Raw genomic sequence first — 26,033 nt, forward strand, 5'->3', positions numbered from 1 at the left:
CCATACACCTTTAGTAAGTATGACTTTGCTATGTTGCCGCGGACTCTACCACTAGACTAAGGAAGGTCTGATCCCAGCACATTGATATATGGCTAGTTTTTGACGCGAATCGCAATATTAAACTAACATTGTTGGGCGTAACATTTACTTGGAAAAAACATTTAGGCGGGATTGTAATAGGCCGTCGTTTCTGGATTTATCGCAGTCTTATCTGTAAGATTTTCGGACTGTGCAGGTGCAATAAAATAAATTTAATTACAGTCAACTCTCAATAACTCGACTTCAAGACAAAGATTCAAAGAAAAAGTTGGTTTTCATGGTTACCTCGATGATCCTTTGAACCGAAGTTGCACCGATTTTGTGTTTTATAACTCGATATCTCCCCAACTCGATGGTATAGTAACTCTGCGTTTCAATGATGTTGATAGTTCCGGTTCATCATCAATTTTGGCATATTCACTCTAAATAATTGTGAATCTGCAAAGCTTATCACCAATCCCGAATATGTCGAATATATTTGAAAGCTTTTCAGAAACAATATCTAAATTACAATACTTACATCCTAGTACTTTACAACGAATCACACTCCAACTTCTATCAAGTACCGATACTGACCGGTAGATTTTATATTCGTTCGGTTTTATAATATAGTGTGATGCTTAGTATCAATTAACCCAACCGGTTTTCTCCCACACTGCATCACTGAGCGAGAGGAGCCGGACAGGCCATGCGTATTGCATGGGGAATCCCCTACATGATGGTATATTTTTAATTTCTGTTGATTCCCTTCTCCATCATAACGAAGCGGGGCGTTTGTGGCATTTACCTGCTATTTCTGCCGTCCGGCTTTGACGAACTCCACCTGGCCTGTATGGCCTCTATTTTGTTGTCTATGAAGTTTTTGGTGTGTGACATACTGAGGCGCATCATTCGTCAACTGAGTAGGCTGGGGCAAAGTGAGAAACGTCAACCTGTTTACCGTTGCTGAGCTAATTGCAATCCGTTCGCTTGGATTGCTTAGATGTTCTCACTTAGGAGAAGGCGCCTATCGTATGATCACGTAATCAAAAATTGAAAAGATATAGTGCTTCCGTCAATCACACTTCCACTCTTTGCCTAATGGCTATTTTTGCACCGAAATCTCAAATATCTGCAACGGTTCAGCACACTCTCACTGTTGTTTTGAACTTTGCGCTTTTCTTTATTCTGGGACGTAAGATTTCTACGGGAAAAGTCACCCACCAGAAAATTGACCTTTCCCGTCACCGAGGCGCTTGGCGTTCCGAATTTAACCCACCCACAACTGCCTGCACTGCGTTGTGCGTGTGGTAATTGTTGATTTTTAACAAAACGTTTTCTGTTCTTTTGTATTACTGCTGCAGTTTCTTGAATGTCTTGGATGGCTCAAAACGCGACTCAACTCAGTTTGAAGGGTGCTCGCGCGCGCAGCTTTCCGTAACGACTGACCGTCCAATGAAACGAACTCTCCGCCGCGGCATCCACGCGTGTCGTGATTCATGTGAGAGGGAGAAATTCGGTCCTGATGGCTCTTCCAAGGTAGGGGAAAGTGCTGTAGAGCGCGCCGGTTGAGCTTAAGCCCTGAGTATCCAATATAAATCTTTCGCACTCTGTATTTGAAAACTAACATAGGGAAAGTGTACCAGTTATGGCCATAGTGGTTCCCTATTTGGCCATACGGGAAATTTCGATAACTTTCACATTTTAAATCTTTTCGAATGTTTAAACATAAAGATATATCTTAAATCTTACTACTACAACACAAAAAATCTTTTAAAATGTGAAAACATTCAAGTAATCCTGTATGGCGAAATAGGGAACCACTATGTCCATAACTGGTTCATCTACCCTATGTATCTACACAGACAAACAGACGTAACACTCGAATTATTATCGTACAGCATAATACTCGAATTTCGTACAGCAGAATAGCGCTCAATGCTTATACTTGGTAGTTGGCCGACGGGCCACTCGTGGCGCTCGCATCACTTTTGTTCGAGTTTGACATTTGCGCACTACCGCCACCTAGTTCACGGTTGGCCAAACACAGTGGTTTTAGCATTGGGCGTTAATGTTCGCGGGACTATGTTTTGAATTGATAATTGTTCTAGCAGTTACGTATGTTTGTCTGTGGTATCTGGTTTTCTTGTTGGTTAAATGCAGATTTCATGATTTTTTTGGAAAATCAGTAAAGCAGCTCTCAGCTATGTTCTATAGATATTTTGAGTGTAAAAGGTCAAGGTAGTTTGTTTTTGGTTGACATGACGACTGAGCACCTTATATGCCTCTACGTGAAGAAGACAAAGGCTGACTAAAAGTTAAGGGGCAGGCACGTTGCTACCATGCCTGTTGAATACCAAGCTAGGGTATTCCATACCAAATTAATTTCAATACTTGCCACCTGAATAAGGTATAACTTTGTATGAAATCTTTGACACTTTGCAATCTTTGGTTTGTTCAAAGGATAACTGATGAAATTTTGTCAAAGTAGTCGATCGTGTTCAGAAATAATGTAAAATGAAACTCGAAAAGTGAAAAAAATGTGCACAAACACCTAAACAATCTAGAGTGGTACGGTTCCTAGCTAACTGAAGTGCAGCAAATGCCGTAAACAGTTCGTCGAGTGATCAAAACTTACAAGAAAATATGTATGTGGCAATGAACTAGTGAACTTAAGGAAAGCCTGGAACTAGGGATTATTAGATACACATAAGGGTGTTGAGGTGCATTAAAGCCAACTCCGGTCTTTCGATCTAAGATGTAATCAGAAAATACAAAGCCAACTTCCAAACAGTGCGGAACATCCTTGCCAAGGAAGGATACAAGTCGCACAGAGCAGTAAACACCCGAACCGGCACATAAAGCAGAATTCTGTGGCCAAATAACGTGCTAGGGTCTTGTACGACAGGACGTGAGGATGTGCCGGGAAGATTCAAGCTCGTGTTCACCGACAATTTCAAAAAGAGGTCGTGATTTGGCAGACCATTGGCAGTTGTAGCTTAAAATGGAACCATTCGTCACATCCTCGACGGATTGTACCCCGTTTGGCATAAAGTCGTTTGGCATAAGGTCGTTTGGCATAAAGCCGTTTGGCATAAAGTCGTTTGGCATAATGGCCGTTTGGCATAATGGCCGTTTGGCATAATGGTCATTTGGCATAATGGCCGTTTGGCATAATGATTGACTGAGAATTATTATCGGCATTTTTGAAGCGTTTTCCGAAATCAACACCACCGAGCCCTTAGCAAAAATGTTTTGTAGGTTCTAAACAAGCGTGGTGTTAGTTCAGAGATTTTCCAAGCTATGAATGTCAAAAATTGTTGTGACATTAGAGAGCATACCAAATAAAACTCGTGATGGGTCTGGTGGAAGATGTTTTCGGAATAACAGTTTTCTCTACATCGCAGACCAGTTTGAGCTTTTTGTGATATACATGTATGAAAATCGTCAATTGGCAAAGAGCTGTTAATAATAAAAGGAATACTCATAGATAGAATAATTCGCTGCAGATCAAGCACTGTCCCAGTTAGGACGTAACAATTGATGAAAACTACTTGATAAAAGAGGGGAAAATTGATTTGCAAAATATTAAAAGATCTATTACTGCAGCATTATGCGAAATAGCTTATAAGTTATTTTTCGTTTAAAATGTTTAAGGCTCTAATGAAAAAAAAATCTTCTCACAGAATAACTCAAATGAACAACACATTTTTAAAAGAAAATTTGTGCTGCAAAACTTTTCAACAACCTAATATAAATTTTAGTTTTGGAAGTGTACATCAAAAATACCGTCTTTTATCGAAAGAAGGGAAAATTTGTGATTGAGATAATATACTTTTACATTTTAATTTTAATATTTTTATAGGACGTCTTGCAAGAACTGACAAAACAGCCAAATATAAAAATGGTTTACATTTAACTTTACTAAATAATAAAATTTTAAATAGTATGAATATAAAGAACAGCCTGTTTTTAAAAGAAGGCAAAATGTATGATTAAATCAGTAGGAGATTGGACGCTAAAAATTATTGCGGCATAATAAAACCAAAAGTTTAGAATCATCAAAGTGATTGTGCCACTTTTCCCCGAATGTCGTTTCTTCGAATGTCGATTCCCCGAATGACCGGTTTCTCCGAAAAGTAGTGCAGTTCAAATAGGTGCTATAAAAGGCTGGATAGAGAACAAGAAAAAACGATTAGCAATCAAAAGAAGGAGGTATTCTGTCATTCTCGGCTTTACACATGTTAGCAAAAATGCTGAGGATGGTAAAACTCGAAAGAACCGCCAATTAAATAAAGAAGGGTGCATGTTAGATGGTCAGTTCGTTCACCATCCTGAAATATATAAAGTTACGACAACTATCAGTGCTAAAAACTTTTCGGGGATATGGGCTAATCGGGGAAACGGGATATTAGGTGAACTGGCGTTTGGAGAAACGACATTCAGGGAAAAGTAGCACAACCCATCGAAGTAACTGCAGTAATCGATGTCTCTTTTCGTTGATAATTGAGCAGATCAATGTTATCGAATGCCGCCCTTTTGTCAGTTGGAAACAATAATATTTAAAAAAATATAGCTCCAAAGAACAGCCTATGTATAATAGAAGGTGAAATTTATTTAAATTTTAAATCAACGGTTTTTATACCTATAATTATGGCTACATCATATTTTAAAAAAAACATAGAACGTTTGAACGAAGGGTAAATTTGTGCTAAATATATCAAAATCTTCAGTGCAAAAAATTATTCCAATTGCGAGACTCAAAAGAGGAATTAAGGTGACACATCTCGGAAACCAAACATGGCAGGTACAATGGCCGGCTTGTGCCCCTATTCACGATTTCAAAGGCACAAATCTGTTGAAATAATGATCATACAAGGTCAATCTTCTTATTTTAAGCTTTCTGCTAGTGCACAAAGCTAAAATAGGAATTGCACTGTAGTTTGATGCCTCTTTCGCGAGATTTGTGCCTTCAAAGTTTTAGTACATTATTGAATTATGATGCCAAGCTGTTTCACCTTAATATTTGAGAGAAGGGTAATTTATGGATTAATAATAAAATACTATTGGCAATAACTTCCCTAATATGCTTTAGTTTATTCAAGAGCATATGACTGTTTAATAAAGTGTCATTTTGTGTCAATTGACTCCAAAACAAAACTGATGCCTTTAGAGAGATTCAATAGAAACGTCAAAACGAATGTCGTCTTAAGAAATTCTTGGTTTCAGACTCATTATGCCAAACGACCATTATGCCAAACGACTTTATACCAAATGACCATTATGCCAAACGACTTTATGCCAAAAGGCTTTATGCCAAAACGACTTTATGCCAAATGACCTACCACCCCTCGACGATGACATCCCAACTTTACATCGAAGAATGCATGAAAGAATGTGCTGTTACCGCTCATCAATCCATAAGCATAGGGGCAAAGTCATTTTTGGCCGGATTTGGCCAGCTGCCACTAGGATCGCAGCAAGCCGAGCGTGCAGGCGGCTGCGTTTTGAATTTTCTGTCACATTGATTTCGGTTTCGCGTAAATCGAATTCAATTGATGAAAAAATGAATCGGCTGATGGTGCTTTTTCAGTTCCAGATGTTCTGCCAAAAGTTTAGTGAAGTGATGAAAATGATTTATAGGGAAAGTGTACCAGTTATTGCCATAGTGGTTCCCTATTTGGCCATATGTGACATTTTGATAACTATCACATTTTAAATCTTTTTAAATGCTAGAACATTAAGATATATCTTAAATCTAACTACTACAACACGCAAAAATTTTCAAAATTTGAAGACATTAAAGTAATCACGTATGGCGAAATAGGGAATCACTATGTCCATAACTGGTACACTTACCCTACATGTGAAAACTATATTTAAAGATGGTTTGCTTTGTTCTGCGTATTAGATTTTTACGAGATTCCCCCGTTGGTTCGGCCGGCACTATGCCACCCAAATAGTTTTTTTCCGTTAGTGAAAAGTGTGATTCTAATGAATTACAATTAGAAAGCATATTAGTTATGGTTATGAGACACGATGATCCAGAGAAAATGGATTCCGTTTTGTGTTTTAACTAAATGATTGAAACTTGCTTCTATACTTGGCGTTAGGACAAACAAGTGGTTTTGGTGAGTTCGTTCCGATTAAACTGCTTACGTTTAATGCATTCTGAACTATTTCTGTATCCTAGGGTTGGGTCAAACTATCTTCTCGTTTCAGAAAGCGAGAAATTACGCTTAAACCAAAGCTTTAGCTAGGCCATAAGGTGGAAATACCTGCGGAAACAAGCGCGCATGGAGTGACATTAACATCCTTAGCTATTTCGCTACCAATGTTGATAAATACATTTCATTCACACTTGTACCCAATTATTTAAATAACATTCACTCAACTACACATATACTTAATTTCAATCCGGTCGCATCACTCGCTTATAGTGAATCCTAGACCATTACCCTTTCCTTCATCTAGGCCTTTGCGAAACATGGGCTTGGCTCCCCCAAGGCGGCATCCACAAATTACGTGACGCTCTAGGGGGAGGGGGGAGTAGGCTCAAGCGTTGCGACTCATACAAAAATTTGAAAATTTTCATACAAAATGCGTTACGAAGGGGGGGGGGACAACAATTACAAATTTTAGCGTTAGGTAATAAATGGATGCTGCCCAATATATTATTGTATCTGAGCACCTCCTATTTCTGTGGTGAACTAGTCTAGAATTCAGGTGAAATTTATACCAGGACTATTTATAAATCTTGCTTTGAACTTTTTGTAAATGATGTTAAGGATTTTCTATTGAAACTTGTAAGCGCTGTGATGTAAAATTCTTTATTTGCCTATTCTAAAATTACCCTTTATATGTTTATTAGCGTATTGTTAACATAAACTATACTCAAATATGATCCCTAATGTTAAAAATTCATCATATAAAATTGTTAAACTAGTTCAAAAAGCATACACACTCAAAAAAGTTATATATTGCAATTTGTTAAAACACATCTAAACAACACCCTACCCCTCGTACGCACTGCTGAATAGCAAAAGGTGATACCACATGCGAGAAAAAGAACCAAGCAAGAAAAAAGGGAATATGCGAAAAGGAAAGGCAACTAGAGTCAGAGACAGCTATCGATTTGTTCTATTCCATTTCATATCTCAGCCAAGACGGTCTATTATAACCAAAGTGGTGGAAATATAAATATAGTGAGACTGAACGTTAATTGTCTCCGACAGACACAGAAATCTATTGCCGGATGTATTCGGATCAGGTATGGACTAAAATTAACAAATCGATGACCCTAGCAGCCACCTAACCCCAAACCTTTCGAATTGTGCAATTATTCGGATCAGGACCCAAAGGATTCTGGGAAGGTAACCTTGAGACCTTCCTAAACGATACGGAACCCGAAGCGCAGCCCAGGATTACCGTCGACCTTGACCACACGGTCCAAGAGTACTGGTGAGTTCAGACCCGGAAAAGGCCTAGGATATCCGTAGGGCAGTACAATCGCCAGATAGAGATCCCAGATATAGCCCTTCCATGTGTTCGGACCTCCGCTTCAAAGGCCTATCACAAGCGCTCCGAATACAAGGAACGACGCGTCCCGTTAATCAGCGAAGCCCTAGAAGTTCGTCGCCAACCCACGAGGTAAACCTTCACCATCAGACCCAAGCCACAGTGCGTAGCCGGCCGGCCCTTCCCTCCTCCTTAGCTGTAAGTCACCCAATAAATCGTATAAATGTTAAATAGTGGTTTTATAGTTTTTCCACTTGAAGGACAGAACCCTTGAAAGCCATTTAAGCCGACCCTGGGATATTTAAGACCCCTGCTCTAGCTCGCCAGCATTCCGAGGTTCAACGGGTCTATCTGACTCCGAGTAACAAACTTTTCTGAGCGCTGTCAGATATTAAAGAAGATTCTGTTAGACTCATACGAATTGTCCTGATATGCGTTTTATGAAGTACAGTTTAAGCCAAGAATAAAATTATTTTGATATCCGAGCTACAAAAAACACACATAATTGCAAATTGTACCCCGTCTAATCATTCAGAATCTCAAAATCAGAATCAATCATACAGACTTGCAACAAGTGAGCGGTCATGCAACCATGCATCCATATGGTCAAGTGTTCGTATAGTGGAACAGACGCAAAGAGAGTACATATTTATTGTGGACAGCAGCTGACACAAGTACATCAATTCTCGCGTAACAGTTCTAATGGGCCAATGATCAAATTGTAAACAAATTGGGTTTTAATACCATTCGATAGCATCTCTCAACACCCACAAACTATGCAAACATTGTCAACATAATCATAAAACTTACCGTTATAAACTCGATTTTCAAAACGGCCAATAACCGCTTTTTTCCAAATCATTCATTGGCCCCCGCTCGAAACGGCCAATGATCGATTCTCGCTCCATCAAGAAATCCTACAATCGGAAAATTTCGCAAACTGTCATTGGCCTTAGCATAGTGAGAGGCCAATGACTCTCTCTTGCTCATTCATTGAAAACCGAAAAGGCCTAGCCGTGGGCCAAGCACTCTAATAAAATTCAATTTGGCCAATTAAAAAGGCCCATGCCTTGTTGAAAATCGAAAATGGGCCAAGCATTTAAACTCATCCTTTTTTCACATTTCTGTCAGTTTTCAGAATAAAATCGATTATAAGCGTGTAGTAAGAGTAAATCGTCACTCAACGAGCAAGAAATCTCACTGATTGACTTGAACACTGAGAAATTGGAATTGAAAATGTGGTGAACAATATTCAAGTCGAATTTTCTCAGAGTCAACGATCTGAGGATTGGCCCTTTTGAATTGTTACGCGAGAATTGTGTTATCTATAAGGGAATGAGTCGCTAACTTTTCACGTGTCTCTCTGCTCTCTGTGTTTCTCTCGTAGTGGCTTATCCTGCGAACTTCATCGGGGCGAGTTTAAGCGACGTGTCATTCGAAGAATTTTTTTGAAAATAAAACCAGAAAAAATTAACTATTGTCCGATTCAAATAAATGTGGGGGGAACATAGTCATTGAGGCAGTTATTTGATAACAACATGTTGTTTGACGTTGGATTTGAGAACTGCCTTTATTTAAATATGGTAAAGATAATCTTAATCTCATATAAGCTTAATCGCGGCCTGCATTACAGTTTTGAAAATAAAAAATAATTAAAATAATAATCATAACGAATTTTCATGCAAAATGGTCATGCCATTCTCTGCTCATAAGTAATAATAAACATAATAAAAATAATTGTTCACATACTAACTAATCTAAAATTTGTAAAAATTAGTTATATAAAGTTAGAATTCAATACTACTTATTTGAGGATGATTTTTGCTCATATCGGACATTAGGAGAATAGTAATAAAATTAATCTGATAGTAATATCATTACTACTATATTATGAGGCCCATGTATATTCTCAATGTGACAGTTATGCGGTTATGATTAGCAATGTGACAGAACAATTTGTTTTTTTTTTCGAGGATCCTAGAACAATCTCACAGATTTAATAAGTAGATCGAAAGTATATACAGGATCCGTCCCACTCGGGCTCAGATTGGGTACCACTTCTAGTACTGCATTTGGTCCCTCGGTAGTGCAAATGGTACCCAAGTTTAACAGGTCGTAGTACACTTTTTTGTCTTTGGTATATATGTTTTGATGACTTCTCACGGTATTAAATCGAAATTGTCAAAAATGTCGAATGTGACATATATGCAGTTTTGGGCAGTGTTGTGTGTGATAATCCGAAGTGTATGATATTTAAGCAAAGAACTAAAAACATTCATTTTCATTTATTTAGTTAACATCTACACAGATAACACTGAATCAACAATTTCACGCCACAATACTCCGTTCGTGGCCGTATCTCTCTATCCTCGGTTCTGCCCCACGCTCGCCAAATCGATACGCACTTGATTCGCCCACCTAGCTCGCTGTGCTCCACGCCTTCTTGTACCAACCGGATCCGAAGCGAACACCATCTTTGTAGGGTTGCTGTCCGGCATTCTTGCAACATGCCCTGCCCATCGTATCCTTCCAGCTTTGGCCACCTTCTGGATACTGGGTTCTCCGTAGAGTTGGGCGAGATCGTGGTTCATCCTTCGCCGCTACACATCATTCTCCTGTATACCGCCGAAGATCGTCCAAAGCACAGCACGTTTGAAGACTCCAAGTGCTTGCAAGTCCTCCTCGAGCATCGTCCACGTTTCATGCCCGTAGAGGATTACCGGCCTTATGAGCGTTTTGTACATGGTACATTTGGTGCGGGTGTGAATCTTTTTTGACCGTAGCTTCTTGTGGAGGCCATAGTAGGCCCGACTTCCGCGTTTCAGGCGGGTGTACAGGTCTGCCATCTTTTCAAATATTCGGCCGACAATGTCCATATCATCCGCGAAGCAAACAAATTGTCCGGATCTCGTAAAACTCGCACCCCGGCTTTTGAGCCCGGCTCTCCGCATAACACCTTCTAGCGCAATATTGAACAACAGGCACGAAAGTCCATCACCTTGTCGTAGTCCCCGGCGGAATCCAAACGAACTGGAGTGTTCGTCTGAAACCTTCACGCAATTTTGCACACCTTCCATCGTCGCTCTTATCAGTCACGTGAGCTTCCCGGGAAAGCTGTTCTCGTCCATGATTTTCCATAGCTCTACGCGGTCGATACTATCGTATGCCGCCTCGAAATCGATGAATAGGTGATGCATTGGGACCTGGTATTCACGACATTTTTGGAAGATTTGTCGTACAGTAAAGATCTGGTCCATTGTCCATCGGCGGTCAATGAAGCCGGCTTGATACGAACTCGCTTACTATAGGTGATAGACGATGGAAGATGATCTGGGATAATACTTTGTAGGCCGCATTTAGAATGGTGATCGCTCGAAAGTTCTCACAATCTAACTTTTCACCTTTCTTGTAGATGGGGCTTATTAGCCCTTCCTTCCACTCCTCCGGTAGCTGTTCTGTTTCCCAGATTGTGTCTATCAGCCGGTGCAGACAAATGGCCAGCCTCTCCGGGCCCATCTTGATGAGTTCAGCTCCGATACCATCCTTACCAGCAGCTATATTGTTCTTGAGCTGGTGAATGGCACCCTTAATCTCCCTCAAAGTGGGGGCTGGTTGTTTTCCATCTTCCGCAGTACTGACGAAGGCCCTATTACAAGTACCTGCCTGACCCGGTTCTGGAAAACAGTTACTGGGATCGCGAGATCATAACGGACGTCTTAATCCGTGCCAATCACCCCGACATTGTAGACTTGAAATGAGTTACACTCATCGACATCGCTGTACCGCTGGACCACAATGTTCAATCAACGTTCTCTAACAAGATAGTGAAGTACCACGACTTGGCGGAGGAGTTGAAGCAGATGTGGCACCTAGAGGACGTCCGTATAGTTCCGGTAGTCCTCTCAGCCAGTGATGCATTTCAAACTGAACGCGAGCCAAAAGTGAACTGAACGCGTTCCAATTTTGCACGAGAACGCAGCAAACATTGAACTCTCGAGCAAGATTCTGCCACTGCTCATGAACGGCCCGTTCAATTCAAAATGCACAATGAAGCATAAAACTCGAATAAGCTACATCGATCTGTATGGAATTCAACTCATTCAAAATGTATGAAACCTAAAACGTTCCATAATATCTTTCGCAAATCTTTCGCATTGAAATATGTTGTGCATCTGTCATAATATCAATGTTCATTGCGCGTTCAATTTTCAGCTCCCACGGGTTCAAATTTTTGAACTGATCAATGTTCAAGCCTATGTGGCGATCCCGCCTGGTAACCCGGTATATCCGAACATCATCACCATCATCATCACCGTTCAGGTAACTCATTCTCAATCCACACACCCGATCTCTCAATCCACACCTACTTGATCCCTCGTTCAAAAATTTGAACTGGAACGCAAACTGAACGCGTTCAAATGCAACACTCAGCAACCGAAATTGTCCCGAAATCTCTCCTAAGGTCCCTAGACGAGCTGGAATTGAGGAAGCATCTACACAGCATCCAAAAAGCGGTGATTCTTGGAACATGCAGCATAGTCAATATGGACATAATGGCAGTGAGCGAAATTAGGAACGTGCGTGAAATATGGAAGCATCACGGTATATGTGATATGTTATACGGAGAAAGATGAAAACGGAATCATCAGTTAAGGTCTCTATTTTTCAGTTACTGGCATTTAAATAAAGCGGTATAAAATAAACGACGTTGCACAGCTGCTCGCAAGCAATTTAAATATGTTAACAATGGATCACTTCCAATAAAGGCACCTATTCAAAGTCATTGAAGTTCGCTTCAACCCATCTTTTGCTTCAGCTTCTTGATGAAATCTTTCGCTTGCTTGTCACCTTGACGATAATCCAATGCCCGCACGCAATCCGTATCTGTGGAAAACCGGGGAAAACAACAAATATGAAACATTATCAATCAATCTGGTGACAAATCGCAATCATTACCCAATCGATGCGGTCGAGTCAACTTTAAATGCTTCTGTTCGATTTTGCCGCTCTCGCCGGAAATGTCCGCAATGTCGTTGAAACTTAAGTAACACTCGGCCAGGTATTGGTTGGACATTCCAAACAGGTCCTTGTCTTTCACGCTAAACAAAATGATTGCATCTTTCACGGCCCGTTGCTCCGGGTTGAATGTTCTGGAAGGTAAAGGAAAAAAAAAACAAACATCAAGTTGCTGAGAAAAATTGGTTGTTGTTTCTGACGCCACTTAAGAGGGATATGTGAAGATCACAGAGTGATTGAAACAACCTGGACGTTTTTTTTTGGAAATCTTGGAATATGGGAACCCAATGAGTAGTATTAGGGTCTTTATCTATATCTTATCTTCTGGCTGTCGTATCAACATCGCTACTAAATTACGGTGCGTCAGCCTGGGGCGTGGCGCTACAGACCAAGCGGAATCGGTATAAGTTAAACAGCACGTTCCGACTCATCACCATGCGAGTGGTGAGCGCGTACAAGACTATATTGTCGGAGGCGGCACGCGTAATCGCTGGGATGATCCCGATCTGCATCATCCTATCCGAAGACATCGACTGCTATCAGCGAAGAGAAACTAGGCAGACGAGGAAGTTAGCAAGAATGGGATGCCTCCGAGAAAGGAAGGTGGACCCACAGTCTCATCCCGAATCTGTCGGCTTGGGTGAACAGGGAGCACGGAGAAGTGAACTTCCACCTGACACAGTTCTTACCAGGTCACAACTGCTTCAAGCAGTATCTGCATCGATTCGGCCATGCATCTTCACCATTCTGTCCTGAGTGTATGGAGATTGAAGAAACGCCAAAACATGTTGTCTTCGTTGCCCGAGGCTGTTTTTTGTGTACAAATTAAAGATACTTGCATGTGGGACTCGTTATCCGAATACTTTTTTCATCACATTCAAATATACTCGCATACCAGTCCCATTACTTGGGACTCGCTTACTTTGTTATCGCGCACCTTGACACATTAGTTGCCAAGTTTTCTATACATTCCAAAGCACTTTTCCTTTTCCTATTAGTGCTTTCATCTTTTAATTGCAAAATTATACAATAAAATAGAAAACAATACCATCCCTGAGGACATTCCTGGGTTCGATGTAAACGTTGCGGCCGGCCAACAGTTAAAGTACTTTGGATTCAACTACAGCACGTTTGTGTTGGATCTGAAACACATGTACCTACTCAGGCGGGTAAGATGTGGTTAGTTTCGGCAAAGCTGTTGGACATTTCTTCAATATCCATAATACTGCCTTCTTACTGGACCTTCTTATTTCTCAGCATTTTAACATACCAGTGGAGATGTGCCTTTTCCCATGTTGGCCCAAAAACCTCCCTCTCCATGTTGTTGGAAGCTAAACCTACCGAAGATTTAATTTAAAATTGGCCAGAAGTCGAATGTTATAACAGCTATAGGTTTGACTTGGAGGGAAGCTGTTTACACTATTTTTAATTTAGAGTCTTATAAGGATTAGACATGTTTCTACCACTTATCTCACCAGAAGCATTGTGAAAAAAATATCAAGTTATGTAAAGTAGAACATATTTTTTTATGAAATAAAAATGGTTTAAAACATTGTAATGTGTAGTATATCTTTTTCTTATGGGATGAAAACTACGATGCAAGATTAAATAAATCATAACAGGAATAGGTTTACTTGAATTTCCTTGTAATCTTCTGGTGGGACTCTTATGCGAGTACTTTCAATATGGGACGCACATGATTTGGTATATTTTCGCATTTTGTCCATACAAAGATACAACTTTAAGTGTGATACCATGAAGTACACTAATAATAAACATGATTCATGACGAAAACTTAAAAGTGATGAAAATTCAAGTGGGACTGTTTTGCGAGTATGGGCAGTACACGGAATGATAAGCGATCCCGATCTTTGGAATATGATGACCAACATGGTGGTGCAAATAATGTCTGGCTTACAGTGCAACTGGCGAGAAGAGCAGCGAAACGAGATGCAGAATGTGAAACGGAAGTTTTCCTCCACCGGAATCGCAGGACCGACCTCGGCATCTGCCCGGATAGCATAGGTTCGGAAGATCTTCCACCGCCGGGGAAATCTTCGTCGGAGCAGGATAGATACACCGTCGGGGAGTGTTCTGAGTTGTGCGAGCGTCACCGGCATGAGTCGTCGGAGCACCAGTGAACCGGAAGCCATCCTTCAACCGGAATCTCTGGGCCGACTCCAGCAATCTACCGGCCAACCGGTTTCGGGTACAGTCAAGCGCACGAACAAAACACAGCAGCATCCATCGAAAAATTCTCACATGGCCCAGGCGTGTTTTTTTTCCTTCTAAGCAATGGGGGGGATAATCTGCTCAACAGACTCCGGACCGAGGTCCAGGAGTGTGGGGTTGCGGACCATTTACTACGTACAAGCAGTAAACAGGACTACACCCCCGATCCACTAAACCATTTCCATTGCCGCCAAACCCTTCGTCTCTCCGGGACCACCAAGAAGGCATTGCTTCGGAGAGGGGCTATTCCACATCGCATCCTCCAGGTTAGCTGCGTAGCCATGCAGCAACGAACATCGATGACACGCTTATGGGGGGTCCACCAAGGTAGCATGCTGGCGCATTGCCAGCTTCCCGGACCCTTGGACCACCTGTTGATTAGCGTCTGCACTAGTCACTCCTCGACTCCACACGCCACCTCCTTTGGAGTTCCGAGACGATGTGGGTGATAGCCGATGAAACGGCATTCCAGCCAAACTCGTCTGCACACATCCTCTGGACCAAATTGTCCGGAGTCGTGTCCCGACCGCATGTGGCAAACATGCGGTCACGCATTGTGCGGAAACGCGGGCACACGAACAAAACGTGTTCCGCCGTTTCCTCTAAACCTGCACACACTGGACATTCGGGAGAACCCGCATGACCGAAACGGTGTAGATACTGTCTAAAGCATCCATGGCCCGAAAGGACCTGTGTTAGGTGGAATGTTAGTTTCCCATGGCGCCTATTGACCCAGATATCTAACCTCGGAATCAACCTGTGAGTCCACACTCCCTTGGTGGAACTGTCCCACGCACGCTGCCATTTGACCATGGAGGTCAGTCTGGCAGTCCTGCGTATGCCTCTTGTGCCGCGCATTTCGAAGCACTCTATGTCTTCCATGATAAGGATACCAATAGGCATCATACCGGTGATGACACAGAGTGCATCGTGTGACACGGTACGGTACGCGCTCGCAACCCTCAGGCACATTAGCCTATAAGTACTCTCTAGCTTGCTACGGTAGCTATTGGTACTCAAAGCCGTGCCCCAAGCCGGGCCACCATACCTCAGTATGGACGAGGCGACACTGGCCAGAAGCTTACGCTTACTGGCGTACACCGCAGAGCTATTGGACATCATCCGGAACAGTGCCACAATAGCTGTGAAGGCTCTCTTGCAGGCATAATCGACATGGCTACCGAAGGTAAGCTTGTCGTCGATCATCACCCCCAAGTGTTTGACGGAGCGCTTCGAAGTGATTGTGCAGTCGCCTACACTGATCACCGCTCGCTGCACCGACTTTCGGTTGTTGACAACAACAGCCTCAGTTTTGTGGTGAGCCAATTCCAGTTTCCTGGAGCTCATCCACTCCTCCACAATTGCGATCGAGTGGGCTACAGTCAATTCCACTTCTTCGATCGATTCACCGTAGACCTCCAGCGTAATATCGTCGGCAAAGCCAACGATGACCACACCCGCCGGGAATTTTAATCTCAACACCTCGTCGTACATGACATTCCATAACACCGGACCCAGGATGGAATCTTGCGGGACTCCTGAGGTTATGTGAAAGCACTTCCGACCCACCTCTGTGTCATAGACTAATACCCGATTCTGGAAGTAACTTCCGAGAATCTTGTACAGGTACTCGGGTATCCCCAGACGCAGGAGCGCATCAGCAATAGCCGCCCAACTGGCACTATTAAATGCGTTCCTTACATCCAGAGTCACTACTGCGCAGTAGCGAATACCCCTTCTCTTACGCTGGAGTGCTATCTCAGCGGTTGTCTTAACCGTCAGAATAGCGTCTACGGTGGACCTCCCTTTCCGGAAGCCGAACTGGTTGCCTGAGAGACCATTTACACCCTCGGTGTACCTCGACAGTCTGTTGAGGATGATCTTCTCGAGCACTTTCCCCACCGTGTCAATCAAGCATATTGGTCTATAAATGGGAAATGGGAGGTTTGGTAAGGACGAAAGTGCACCTGTTACGATATTACACGGCAAATACACTATCCCTTTTCCTTTCGCAAGAAGTTACGGACCCCAACAGTTACTGCTCGGCTGCATCGAAAGCCAAGGCGGGACCTTTTCTAACTTTGTTTTGCTTGTTTAAATAAATAGATATAAGTCTCGTGGCCGGAATATTTTCCAAGATATTTGGCGGCCACAAAGAGGTTAACTTTTAAAACCTCCTTGTGGACTGACAGCCAGATGCAAAATTGTTTTTTCGACGCTCTAACGAACAGAAGGCGGTGCCACCTGCTTGCTCATCGTCGAAGTGAAGAAGACACAACTGTTTCTCCACTGTTGTTTGCTGCATCGTCGTCCATCCGTTTGCCAGCTGCTATCTTGTGCTATTTCTCAACGCTCCGACGAATAGAGGGAAGTGCCACCCACTTACTCATCATCAGAGCAGAGTAGCTGTTCCTTGCTGCTGCTGCTACCGTTTCGTCCATCCGCGTCAACAATCGTTGATAAACTGATCTGAGGACAAGATGCGGTGCTTTTTATACGTGCATTCATTTTTCACAACCCAAGTGATAGGCTCAATTGATCGACCAATGACCAATGGTTGCATATTAAAGCGTATGCTTGCCTTTTTTTATTTAGCTAATACTATAGTAAGCTTAATTTCTATTGTGTTGTGCCATTTATGCAATTGATTGATGAACTTGGTTTCCCTCTTAGTCGGTTTGGTTTATTTACTTTGCGTCCGTTACGGTCTGTAGGTAAGTGAGTCTTCCTGAGTAAGTAAAGAGCCGACCCTCCGAGAAAGATCTCAACTAACCTCGCTCCCTTCGTATCTCAGTGTCTGCAGAATATGGAAGCAGGAGTACAAGTGGACGTTGATCGCGTCGGAGTGGTCGACTACTTGCTAAATTAGGTAAACTTGGCGTATCGTCGGATTTGGTTAACTGGTTTCAGTCATACCTAACGCACCGGAAGCTTTGTGTAAAGCTAGGTTCAGCAAATTCAGGCTACTTTACAAACATCTCAGGAGTTCCCCAAGGCAGCAACCTAAGGCCGCTGTTGTTCTTCATCTTTCTCAGCGACATTGGATTCGCTCTTCCTACTGGATGTCTTTGTCTTCACTATGCGCTTAAAATAGTTGATTGTTATTTTTTAACTTTAATTGTTCATTAAGGCACAGAGTCAGATGAATATACAAATACAAATACAAATATACCATCAGTGCACCAGTATCCGCTCATGTACCAGTAGCCCGCTCACACCGAAAATAGATAAGTTTAAACAAAATAAATATGAAAACTATAGCCACTAGACGATTCAAATCGACAAATTGAATTATACTGTGGACAATCTTTTGCGTATTTACTCAAATTACCTTACTTTTAAAACTCGTGAGCGGGCTACTGGAACATGAGCGGATACTGGTGCACTGATGGTCCATGGTTCCATATTTTTGCTTCATAAAGTCAATTGATACTTACACAACAAACTTTTCGTCGTACAGTGGAAACAGCGTTTTCGATTGAGTATTTGTGCGGGGTTTGGTAACACCGACGAAGCGTTCCTCAGGTATGAAATGCACACGCACAAAAGAGTCGCACGTGCCGTTAGAATCCATTGGCCTGAGGTTGCGTGCATTCATGATCTCCAACTCTAGCACGTTGTTCTTGAAGAAACACTGCACCGTGAGCATACCGAAGATGCTCTCCTCTTTGGCCAGTTCCTGTTCCTTCAGCCTATCGATGTAATACTGATGAATGAGATCGGTCGTCTCGTACCCATGCAACTGCAGTAGCCGCTCGATTTGATCCAACGTTTCCCTATCGGAAGCGTTCTGAGACTCGCGGTTTTCTGCACTTTTGAAGTTTTCCACCAAGATGTGCAACGTGTCGCGTAAGTTGGCAAAAAATGCTGGTGGACGGCGTTTCTAAAAATGAAGTGGTTCATTTGCGTCAAGTATAAATTCCTCACTGTATTTCATCATACTTACATCAAGATTGCTCTGAATAAGATCGTACAAAATGGTGGTCAATTCACCCCAGATGGCATCCAACACTCGCTCGAAATTGATTTCATTCAATTCGCTATTCAGAGTTGACAGAGATTCTTCCATGTACATCATCAACCGATCCATTGAGTTGGAGTCTTGCTGAAGCAACTCGGCACCTTCTACCAAGAATCGGCGCATGGGTGGCGCCATCTTTTTTGCCAGCTTCTCAACCAAATCGAGAATTTTGTTCTTCTCGTTATCGACCGCATCCTCCAGAACAGCACGCATCGTCTGAGCACAGCGTTCCGCTTCGGATGGACTCTGAACGTCGGACAGTCGATTGATGATGTCGTCTACGCCGAGTTCGGTTGCGAATGGTTTCAAGCTTTGGCGAATATAGTCGATATTATTGATAGCTAGGCACCATTCCGTAGTTACCTCAAACTTCTTCTCATAAACGCTTTCCACCAGTCCGAGATTCTCCACTCGAATTGACATACGGTCGGCGTAGAAGACACAGCAGCGACAAATGTCCTGAAATTATTGAGAAAAATTGTTATTTCCTGCATAACCTTTACATCGAATTTGTTCTTACATCGACAATCTTCGCAACAAAGATGTACGCTCCTTCCACATCGGGCCAATCCAACTGCTGCCAGAAGATTTTGATTTGGTAGAAGATTGCTAGCGTGTCTACCGCAGAGGAGGAATACTTGACCGTTTCGTCTACCGGTTGCAGCTTGTCCAGCTCGATTGCCTTATGAATTCGCATCAAGGCTTTGTACACCGAAATGTCCAACCAGTGCGTCACACCTGCTGTGAACCAATTATGGTACTCATCGATGGCAAAGTTGGACTCTCCGGGGCTCAGTGCGGGACCAAGTTTGGAGAAACGCTTCAGTACCAGATACAACTCGAACAGGGTTGTACCCATGTTGATGTCTTCATACTCCATCAACGCAGTGTTGGATTCTGGGATATCGATGCGCTTTAGAGCACGGCAGATTTCTTCCACGCAAGGTTTGATAAGCTCGGCCAGCTTCAGTTCGTGCGTTATGTAAAGCTCTTTGGTATATTGGAAGTGCAGAATTCTGAAATAACACATATTGGATTAGACGAGATGAAATGAAACGATCAGCAACTGTTGTTACTTACTCTTGGAACAGCTTATCGTAGTGTTCAATCGATCGTTGAATGTCTGATCGTACCAGCTGGATAATCTTGATCAAATTCTGCAGTCGATCCTCATCCAGACCAGACTCCACGAAATGTCCCTCCCGAATGCTATTGAACCAGTCTTCAGCACCGCTAACAACAGCACTCGACACAGCTTCACGAATATCCCAATTTGGCTCGGCAGTGTTCGAGCGGATCCAGCTATATTGCTGTAGGGGAAACAAATCGGTACCCTCCGGAGGTTCCAGCATCGACACTTTGGCAATGATGTTCAGTACATCTGTAAGCATTTTAACTACTAGTTTATCTCCTGCGGTTTTCTTGCGCAGCTTGCGGATTACGGAGAAACAGGACGGAAGTAGTTTCTTGGTAGCTTCCCAAAACAGTTTCAACTCATCATCGGAAACAGCTCTCAGCTGAATCGCACGAACGACTTTGTCCAGTATGCCGTCAAACAGCCCAAACGAAAGCGGATGATCAGTGTGGATGGCGGTGTAGACAGACCACTGGATAAAGGCTCCAGCCGTCGTTGAGAGACTACTTTGGGCGGAGTGTTGCGTGAGGACGTATTCACCTTGGGTAGTGAACTTTCCGGACCACCAATACGGTGCCACTTTCGAGGTTTCCAGCTCGTGAAGAAGCAGTATTCTGAGCAAGTGTCGGTGCTCCTGTGCCGCCACCTGGTTGTTTTTCTGCGAGCTAAAGTTCAGTCTTATTCTTATCGTTCCTTGGCGTCTGAGTTTGTTTTTCTTGTCGAGGTTGTACCACATAACCAAACCGGATGCGGGTATGGACTGGAAGTAAGAAATGAAGTATCAATGAGATGTTCTGAATCTATGTTCACTTGTTACTAACAACACGCTTTGCCTGAGTGATTACTTCGGACTAATGATTAGGTTCATGAACATCATAACTACTCGATTGATTTAATGGTCTACTAAACCTAATGACTCATTCGATTTAGAACCCCATTCAATCAAATGGCCGTGTGATCATAGCGCATTTAGCAGATTTACTGATTTGGTCCAATGATCTATTAAGTTATATGATTCAATTTCAAAGTAAGGATTGGTTGAAGAGTCTCATAAGGCTGACCAACTTTTCCATGCAAAACTTATTTATATCAGTATGGTACACTGCGCTGCCAGCAACACAGTATGACTATAAGAGTGGGTAACCGTTTAATGCAATATTGGACATATGTGGATTTCCAAACCTTGCACTCTTAAATAGTTGGGATACCTAATATCACACCCTAAAAAGGTTTCCAAGGTAATTGAGTTGATACCATGAACTGGCGTGACGGTTATACTCATAGCGATTAACAAGCGATTTGCTAGAGGAAAAGTTGGAGAGTTGCTCAGGATGTGGTGGAGTTCACAGTGGGCTCTGATGAACTTCCATAAAAACCACAAAATTCCGAATGCAACTCTGTCAAAGCGACCGGTACCACTTAAAGTACCAAAGCATCCTTGCCCAAACTAACAGGAATGCCAACCGGCACATCAGGATTCATGCCAGTAAGTGTTTTCCTTCACAGAAAATGCGAATATATCTGATGACATTATTCAATACGCGATGCGGAAGAGGGGACTTTCCGAGGATGAAAAGACGCATGGTTGCTAAAGGAAAAGTAACCTACGCGGCCGTCCTATTATTGATAGTCCTAGATAGATATTGATAGTCCTAGATAGATATTGAAATTTAAATTTAACCAAACATACTTTTATCTTGTCTTATCTTGTCGAATTTTCTTGAACGTGGTTTACTATGGCTTTACTTACCTTCAATGGTATGCTGGCACGACCGATCAGTTCGTTGTCATGCTTCCCGGTGGAAGCCGTTACGGCAATTTCCTTCATCAGCTTTCTCAACCCGCGGACGCCTTTCACATCGAACACCTTGTTCATTTTCTCCTTAACCGTTTCCGCCGGATCAAAATCCCACACCTCCACAATCAGATTGGCATCGTTTGCGTTTTCATCGATTGGCCTAAAATATGAAAATACTCACTGTAAAATCGGGTAGTTTTGAAAGTTTTTTGAAAGAAATTCTGATTATTACTGTGATTTGTCTTAAAGATTTTTATTGTATATAAAAAAATGTTCCGCCAACCCTGCCGTATGAAATTTGCCTTTTCGTTGAATTATCTTCAAAAAACGGAAGAGGCTAATTTAGCTCAATAATTATTATTGATTAAGGACATAGTTTCTTGAGTACTAAAATGGCCTCTAATATGGCACCTCACCTCCCCCTTCACTTTCCGCTCCCCCCTCCCACACTTCTCACAGTGCTTTCAAGAGCGATCACAAAAAAAATGATTATTTGAAGTTACTAACCTCATCGTAGAGGGGTGATTTCTTAACTGAAAGCATTCCATAGTGTGTTTTTCACAATTTATTAGTTTTTGAACGCAAACAAGCAGTTATTGCTGTAATTTGTGTTGTAAAATATCACTCACTACCGAATCACTTCTTCTTCACGCACCGTGTTGTTGTTTGTTGGTTCTTCTGTGCCCGTAATAAAAGTCACTTTTAATTGTATTTCTACTCACTTTGTGTTCCAAAAAGTTGTTCAATTTCAGAAGTCACCACTTGCAGAACACACCAACTTTCCACGACTTACCGTTTTCGAATTAAATTACAAAGTCTCTCGGTTAATTACTATTGTCTTTGAACAACCCTCTGAAACTCTATGTAAATTGACTGCCATGTAATAATTCCATTACAGGCAAAACTTCAAGTTAAATTTCAGCCAATTCGGACTACCAGAAGCTGAGATACAGCACCCCAAACATGAGCATTTTGTATGGAAAAACAGCATTTGATTACTGCTTTATGTCACTGACTGTATATTGCTCATTGAATGGCATTTATAGATTCTGTTTTTTTAACTGCCGTACTTTTCCATTTATAAAGTAATGTCATAACTAAAAGTATTGGATAAAATAACAATGTTGTTTTTTTAACGGTAGCCTCAGAGCTCAACATTATAAATCTAAACAAGGTTAAAACTAATTAAAACCAAGATGGTGTCAAAATCCAAGATGGCCGCCCGATGTCACTCCAAATTAGGCTTACCAGATGGTATCCTTTGGGAGGACATGTCATTTTTTTTTTTTTTTTTTTGATCAAGTGTCCTACCATCTTCTTTTTGGACTCAAAATGTCCTCAGTTTTTCGAGCAATCTGAATATTCGATTACTTTCAAATGAATTAGTTTTCTAATTACTTACTCATGAGAATCTGTCTTTTATGTATCAGTCTTCAATAAAGTTGAACAATTTTCTATTGTAAAACCAATGTCAAGTTTTGTGAATTTCCGTCAATTTTTCTCTGCACGTTAGTGAGTTTTTATTTTTTTTTTATGTTTCATATGTACATTTTTTTAAATTTCAGAATATAATTTAAAGCAGTACCTTCTATTTGTTCCTTTCGTAGACAACGCTCGATTAGCCCTAAAAATGCTTTCATGTCCTCGGTTTCGTCACCTTTTCGGTTTTACAGAAAATAAATTATGTCCTAAATTTATGAATATATTACAATCATCTTATACGGAGAATTAGTTTATATAAATTCATCAACCAAGAAAAACGGGTTCGTTATTTCCTCTTCTCATAAAATTTCTCTTTGAGTTATTTCCTCTGGAAATCCTTCTCAAAAACCTCAACTAAACTGAAGCTCATTATTATGCGACAACTTAATTTAGAGGGTTGAACGAAAAAAGAGCTTATTTATTTCAAATGAGAGATAAAAAAATGGAAAATAATAATACTTAATGAATATTACATTTGTTCAAGAAAACACAGATAAAAATTTCTGCCAATATCTAGGATTTCAATGATTATTCAAATAAACTTTTAAGAAGTAGTTTTTTTTCTGCACATTGATTGAAATATGTAACTCTAGTGAATTTATTATTCTTTACAAATATTATCATTTTTAGAAAAATTGCTCAACAAGTTATTTTATAACTCAACGATGTGAACATTATATTTTTTATGAATTTATTATTCTTTTGAAATGACATTGCTCTTCGTGATGAGCTACTGATCTTCATCTGATGGATGCATTTGGAGATAATGCTCTAAATCTTTTTTTTTTTTTTGGGTCTTGCAGCTTACGGACGAGGGTGAGTTTTGAATGGAAGGACAGAAAAAAATGGCTTTAAGCGAAATTTTTATGGCGAAGTTAATGCTAGATATCGGTAAATCCTCTTATGGGCAATTGGCGTTTTGCAAATTCCAGCTTATTATCAATCGTCAAGCAAATATATGGCTTTGCTGGCGAATAGAAGCGGTAGACTGCCGTGAATCGCAAGTCAGTCCCATCTGTAAAAAGTAGGCATTGAGAAAATGGGCTGTGAAGTTTTCAAACTCGTTTTACATACGAATATTCAAAAAATGCCAGAGGATTGGAACATGCTCAATTTTCATGAAACTTTCACTATTTGCTTTTCACTACGATATCTTTCTGAGAAAAATATAAAGATGATCAGAACACTGTTCATTTTTGTGTTACACGGTGTGGAAATCTGTAGTGGGATTGATATGCCGTTACTTTTCATGATGGGACAATTTGACTTGCTGTTTTTTTCTTTTCCAAATTTTTCCAAACAAATCATATTATCCCATCAGTGCAGCTGAAAGGGCATTAGAAGATATGTTGAAAACTAAGCTCAACTCAATTTTGACGAAAATGCAAATGGGACTGACTTGCGATTCACGGCAGTAGAAGCCTTTAATAATTTAACAGGAAAATTCTACCTATTATGTATCGAGTAAGGGAAGATGAATTGATTAAGGTGACAAAAGTCGGCTTGCTTCCATTCAAGATCAGCTTATCCCGACTCGCAGAACATGACTGAATGAAATAGCAGCATAAAACGTCAAAACGCAAGAGGTTGATCAATAAGTTGGGAGTGTAGGGTCCATCAAATTGAATAACACAATTTTGCCAACCGCATATAGATTGTGGGTTAAATGGTTGATTATTTTTCTACTATTCAATCAATCTGTGTATTATCGACACAATGACACTTCCGACAATAATAGGACTTAACGTAAAACTTTGTTTCCATTCTACTAAGATTCGACCACATATCCTTTTCACGAAATGTCGTATGGTTTCTATTGCAATTAAAACTTCTCGACCAAATGTCCATTCGACGAAATGTCCGTTCGACCAAACGTATCTTCGATCAAACGTCATTCGACTAAATGTCATCCGACCAAATGTCATAGATTCACGAAAAAATCGTAAAACATGTTTTATGAAACCGTTTATTTCGTTGGATGCTGACCAAGTTTTTGCAACTGATCAGTTTTTTCTCAGCATTTCGAATGTAACCCCAGAATTAAAAAAAAAAACAATGGTGTTCAAACGGTTTTTTTGTATGAAATTCAAAATGGCGACCAAACTAAAGATGGGCGCAAAAATTATTTAACTTAAAATAAAAGCTAAATCCTTTCACCATACAATGCCGTTCAATTTACTATGTGTTTCATGCGATATATGAGAGATATCACATGAAAAAAAAACCCTAAGATAACAAAAAATGGCCTTCTGCAAATTGTTCAGCTTGCTGGCTAACGAGGAGTCCATCAATTTGATGTAACTGAAATACTGACTCAATTCAAAACACAAATCGTTCCTAGCACTAGCATCCACTATATTTATGAGTTTTGTGATTTAAAATTGAAGTTTTGTTTAAAAAAAAAAAACAAGTATTGGAGACAGACTTTTGATTAGGGCCTATACTGCCGTGAATCGCAAGTCAGTCCCATCTGTAAAAAGTAGGCATTGAGAAAATGAGCTGTGAAGCTTCTTAGCTCGTTTTACATACGAATATTCAAAAAGTTCTAAAAAATTAGAACATGTTCAAACCTTAATGAAACTTTCACAATTCGCTTATCACGACTATATCTTTCCGAGTAAAATAAAAAGAAGATCGTTCATTTTTGGGTTACCTGGTGCAAAAATATGTGGTGGGACTGACATGCGGTTACTTTTCATTATGGGACAATTTGACTAGGTGTTTTTTCGTAGTTTTTCCGAACAAATCATATTATCACAAGCAAAAAGCATTGGAAGATACGTTGAAAATTGAACACAACTCAATTTTGACGA

At 41.0% G+C, this 26,033-nt stretch overlaps 2 protein-coding genes across 10 annotated transcripts in view; both read right to left on the bottom strand.

The window, feature by feature from the left end:
• Nucleotides 1-1,471, bottom strand: part of LOC5565258 (protein unc-13 homolog 4B) — a 57,211-nt gene extending 55,740 nt beyond the window's left edge. Inside the window, exon 1 of one of the 2 annotated variants that reach the window (XM_021849976.1) lies at nt 827-1,471. In XM_021849976.1, the coding sequence (XP_021705668.1) occupies nt 827-930 (104 nt within the window). In that variant the 5' untranslated portion in view covers nt 931-1,471. Of the gene's footprint in view, nt 1-559; nt 619-826 lie in introns of those variants that run through there. The other variant, XM_021849980.1, reaches the window with a different exon arrangement.
• A 10,707-nt stretch (nt 1,472-12,178) lies between these two features.
• LOC5565257 (protein unc-13 homolog 4B) overlaps nt 12,179-26,033 on the bottom strand; it is a 148,370-nt gene continuing 134,515 nt past the window's right edge. For all 8 annotated transcript variants that reach the window (XM_021850000.1, XM_021850021.1, XM_021850026.1 and 5 more), the window contains 7 exons: nt 21,691-21,898; nt 19,886-20,700; nt 19,326-19,821; nt 18,731-19,264; nt 18,222-18,667; nt 12,493-12,686; nt 12,179-12,420 (listed from right to left, as the gene is read on the bottom strand). In XM_021850000.1, coding sequence (XP_021705692.1) covers nt 12,332-12,420; nt 12,493-12,686; nt 18,222-18,667; nt 18,731-19,264; nt 19,326-19,821; nt 19,886-20,700; nt 21,691-21,898 — 2,782 coding nt within the window. In that variant the 3' untranslated portion in view covers nt 12,179-12,331. The remainder of the gene's footprint in view (nt 12,421-12,492; nt 12,687-18,221; nt 18,668-18,730; nt 19,265-19,325; nt 19,822-19,885; nt 20,701-21,690; nt 21,899-26,033) is intronic.

The sequence above is a fragment of the Aedes aegypti genome, chromosome 1 (assembly GCF_002204515.2).
Source record: "Aedes aegypti strain LVP_AGWG chromosome 1, AaegL5.0 Primary Assembly, whole genome shotgun sequence".
NCBI classification, from domain to species: Eukaryota; Metazoa; Arthropoda; class Insecta; order Diptera; family Culicidae; genus Aedes; species Aedes aegypti.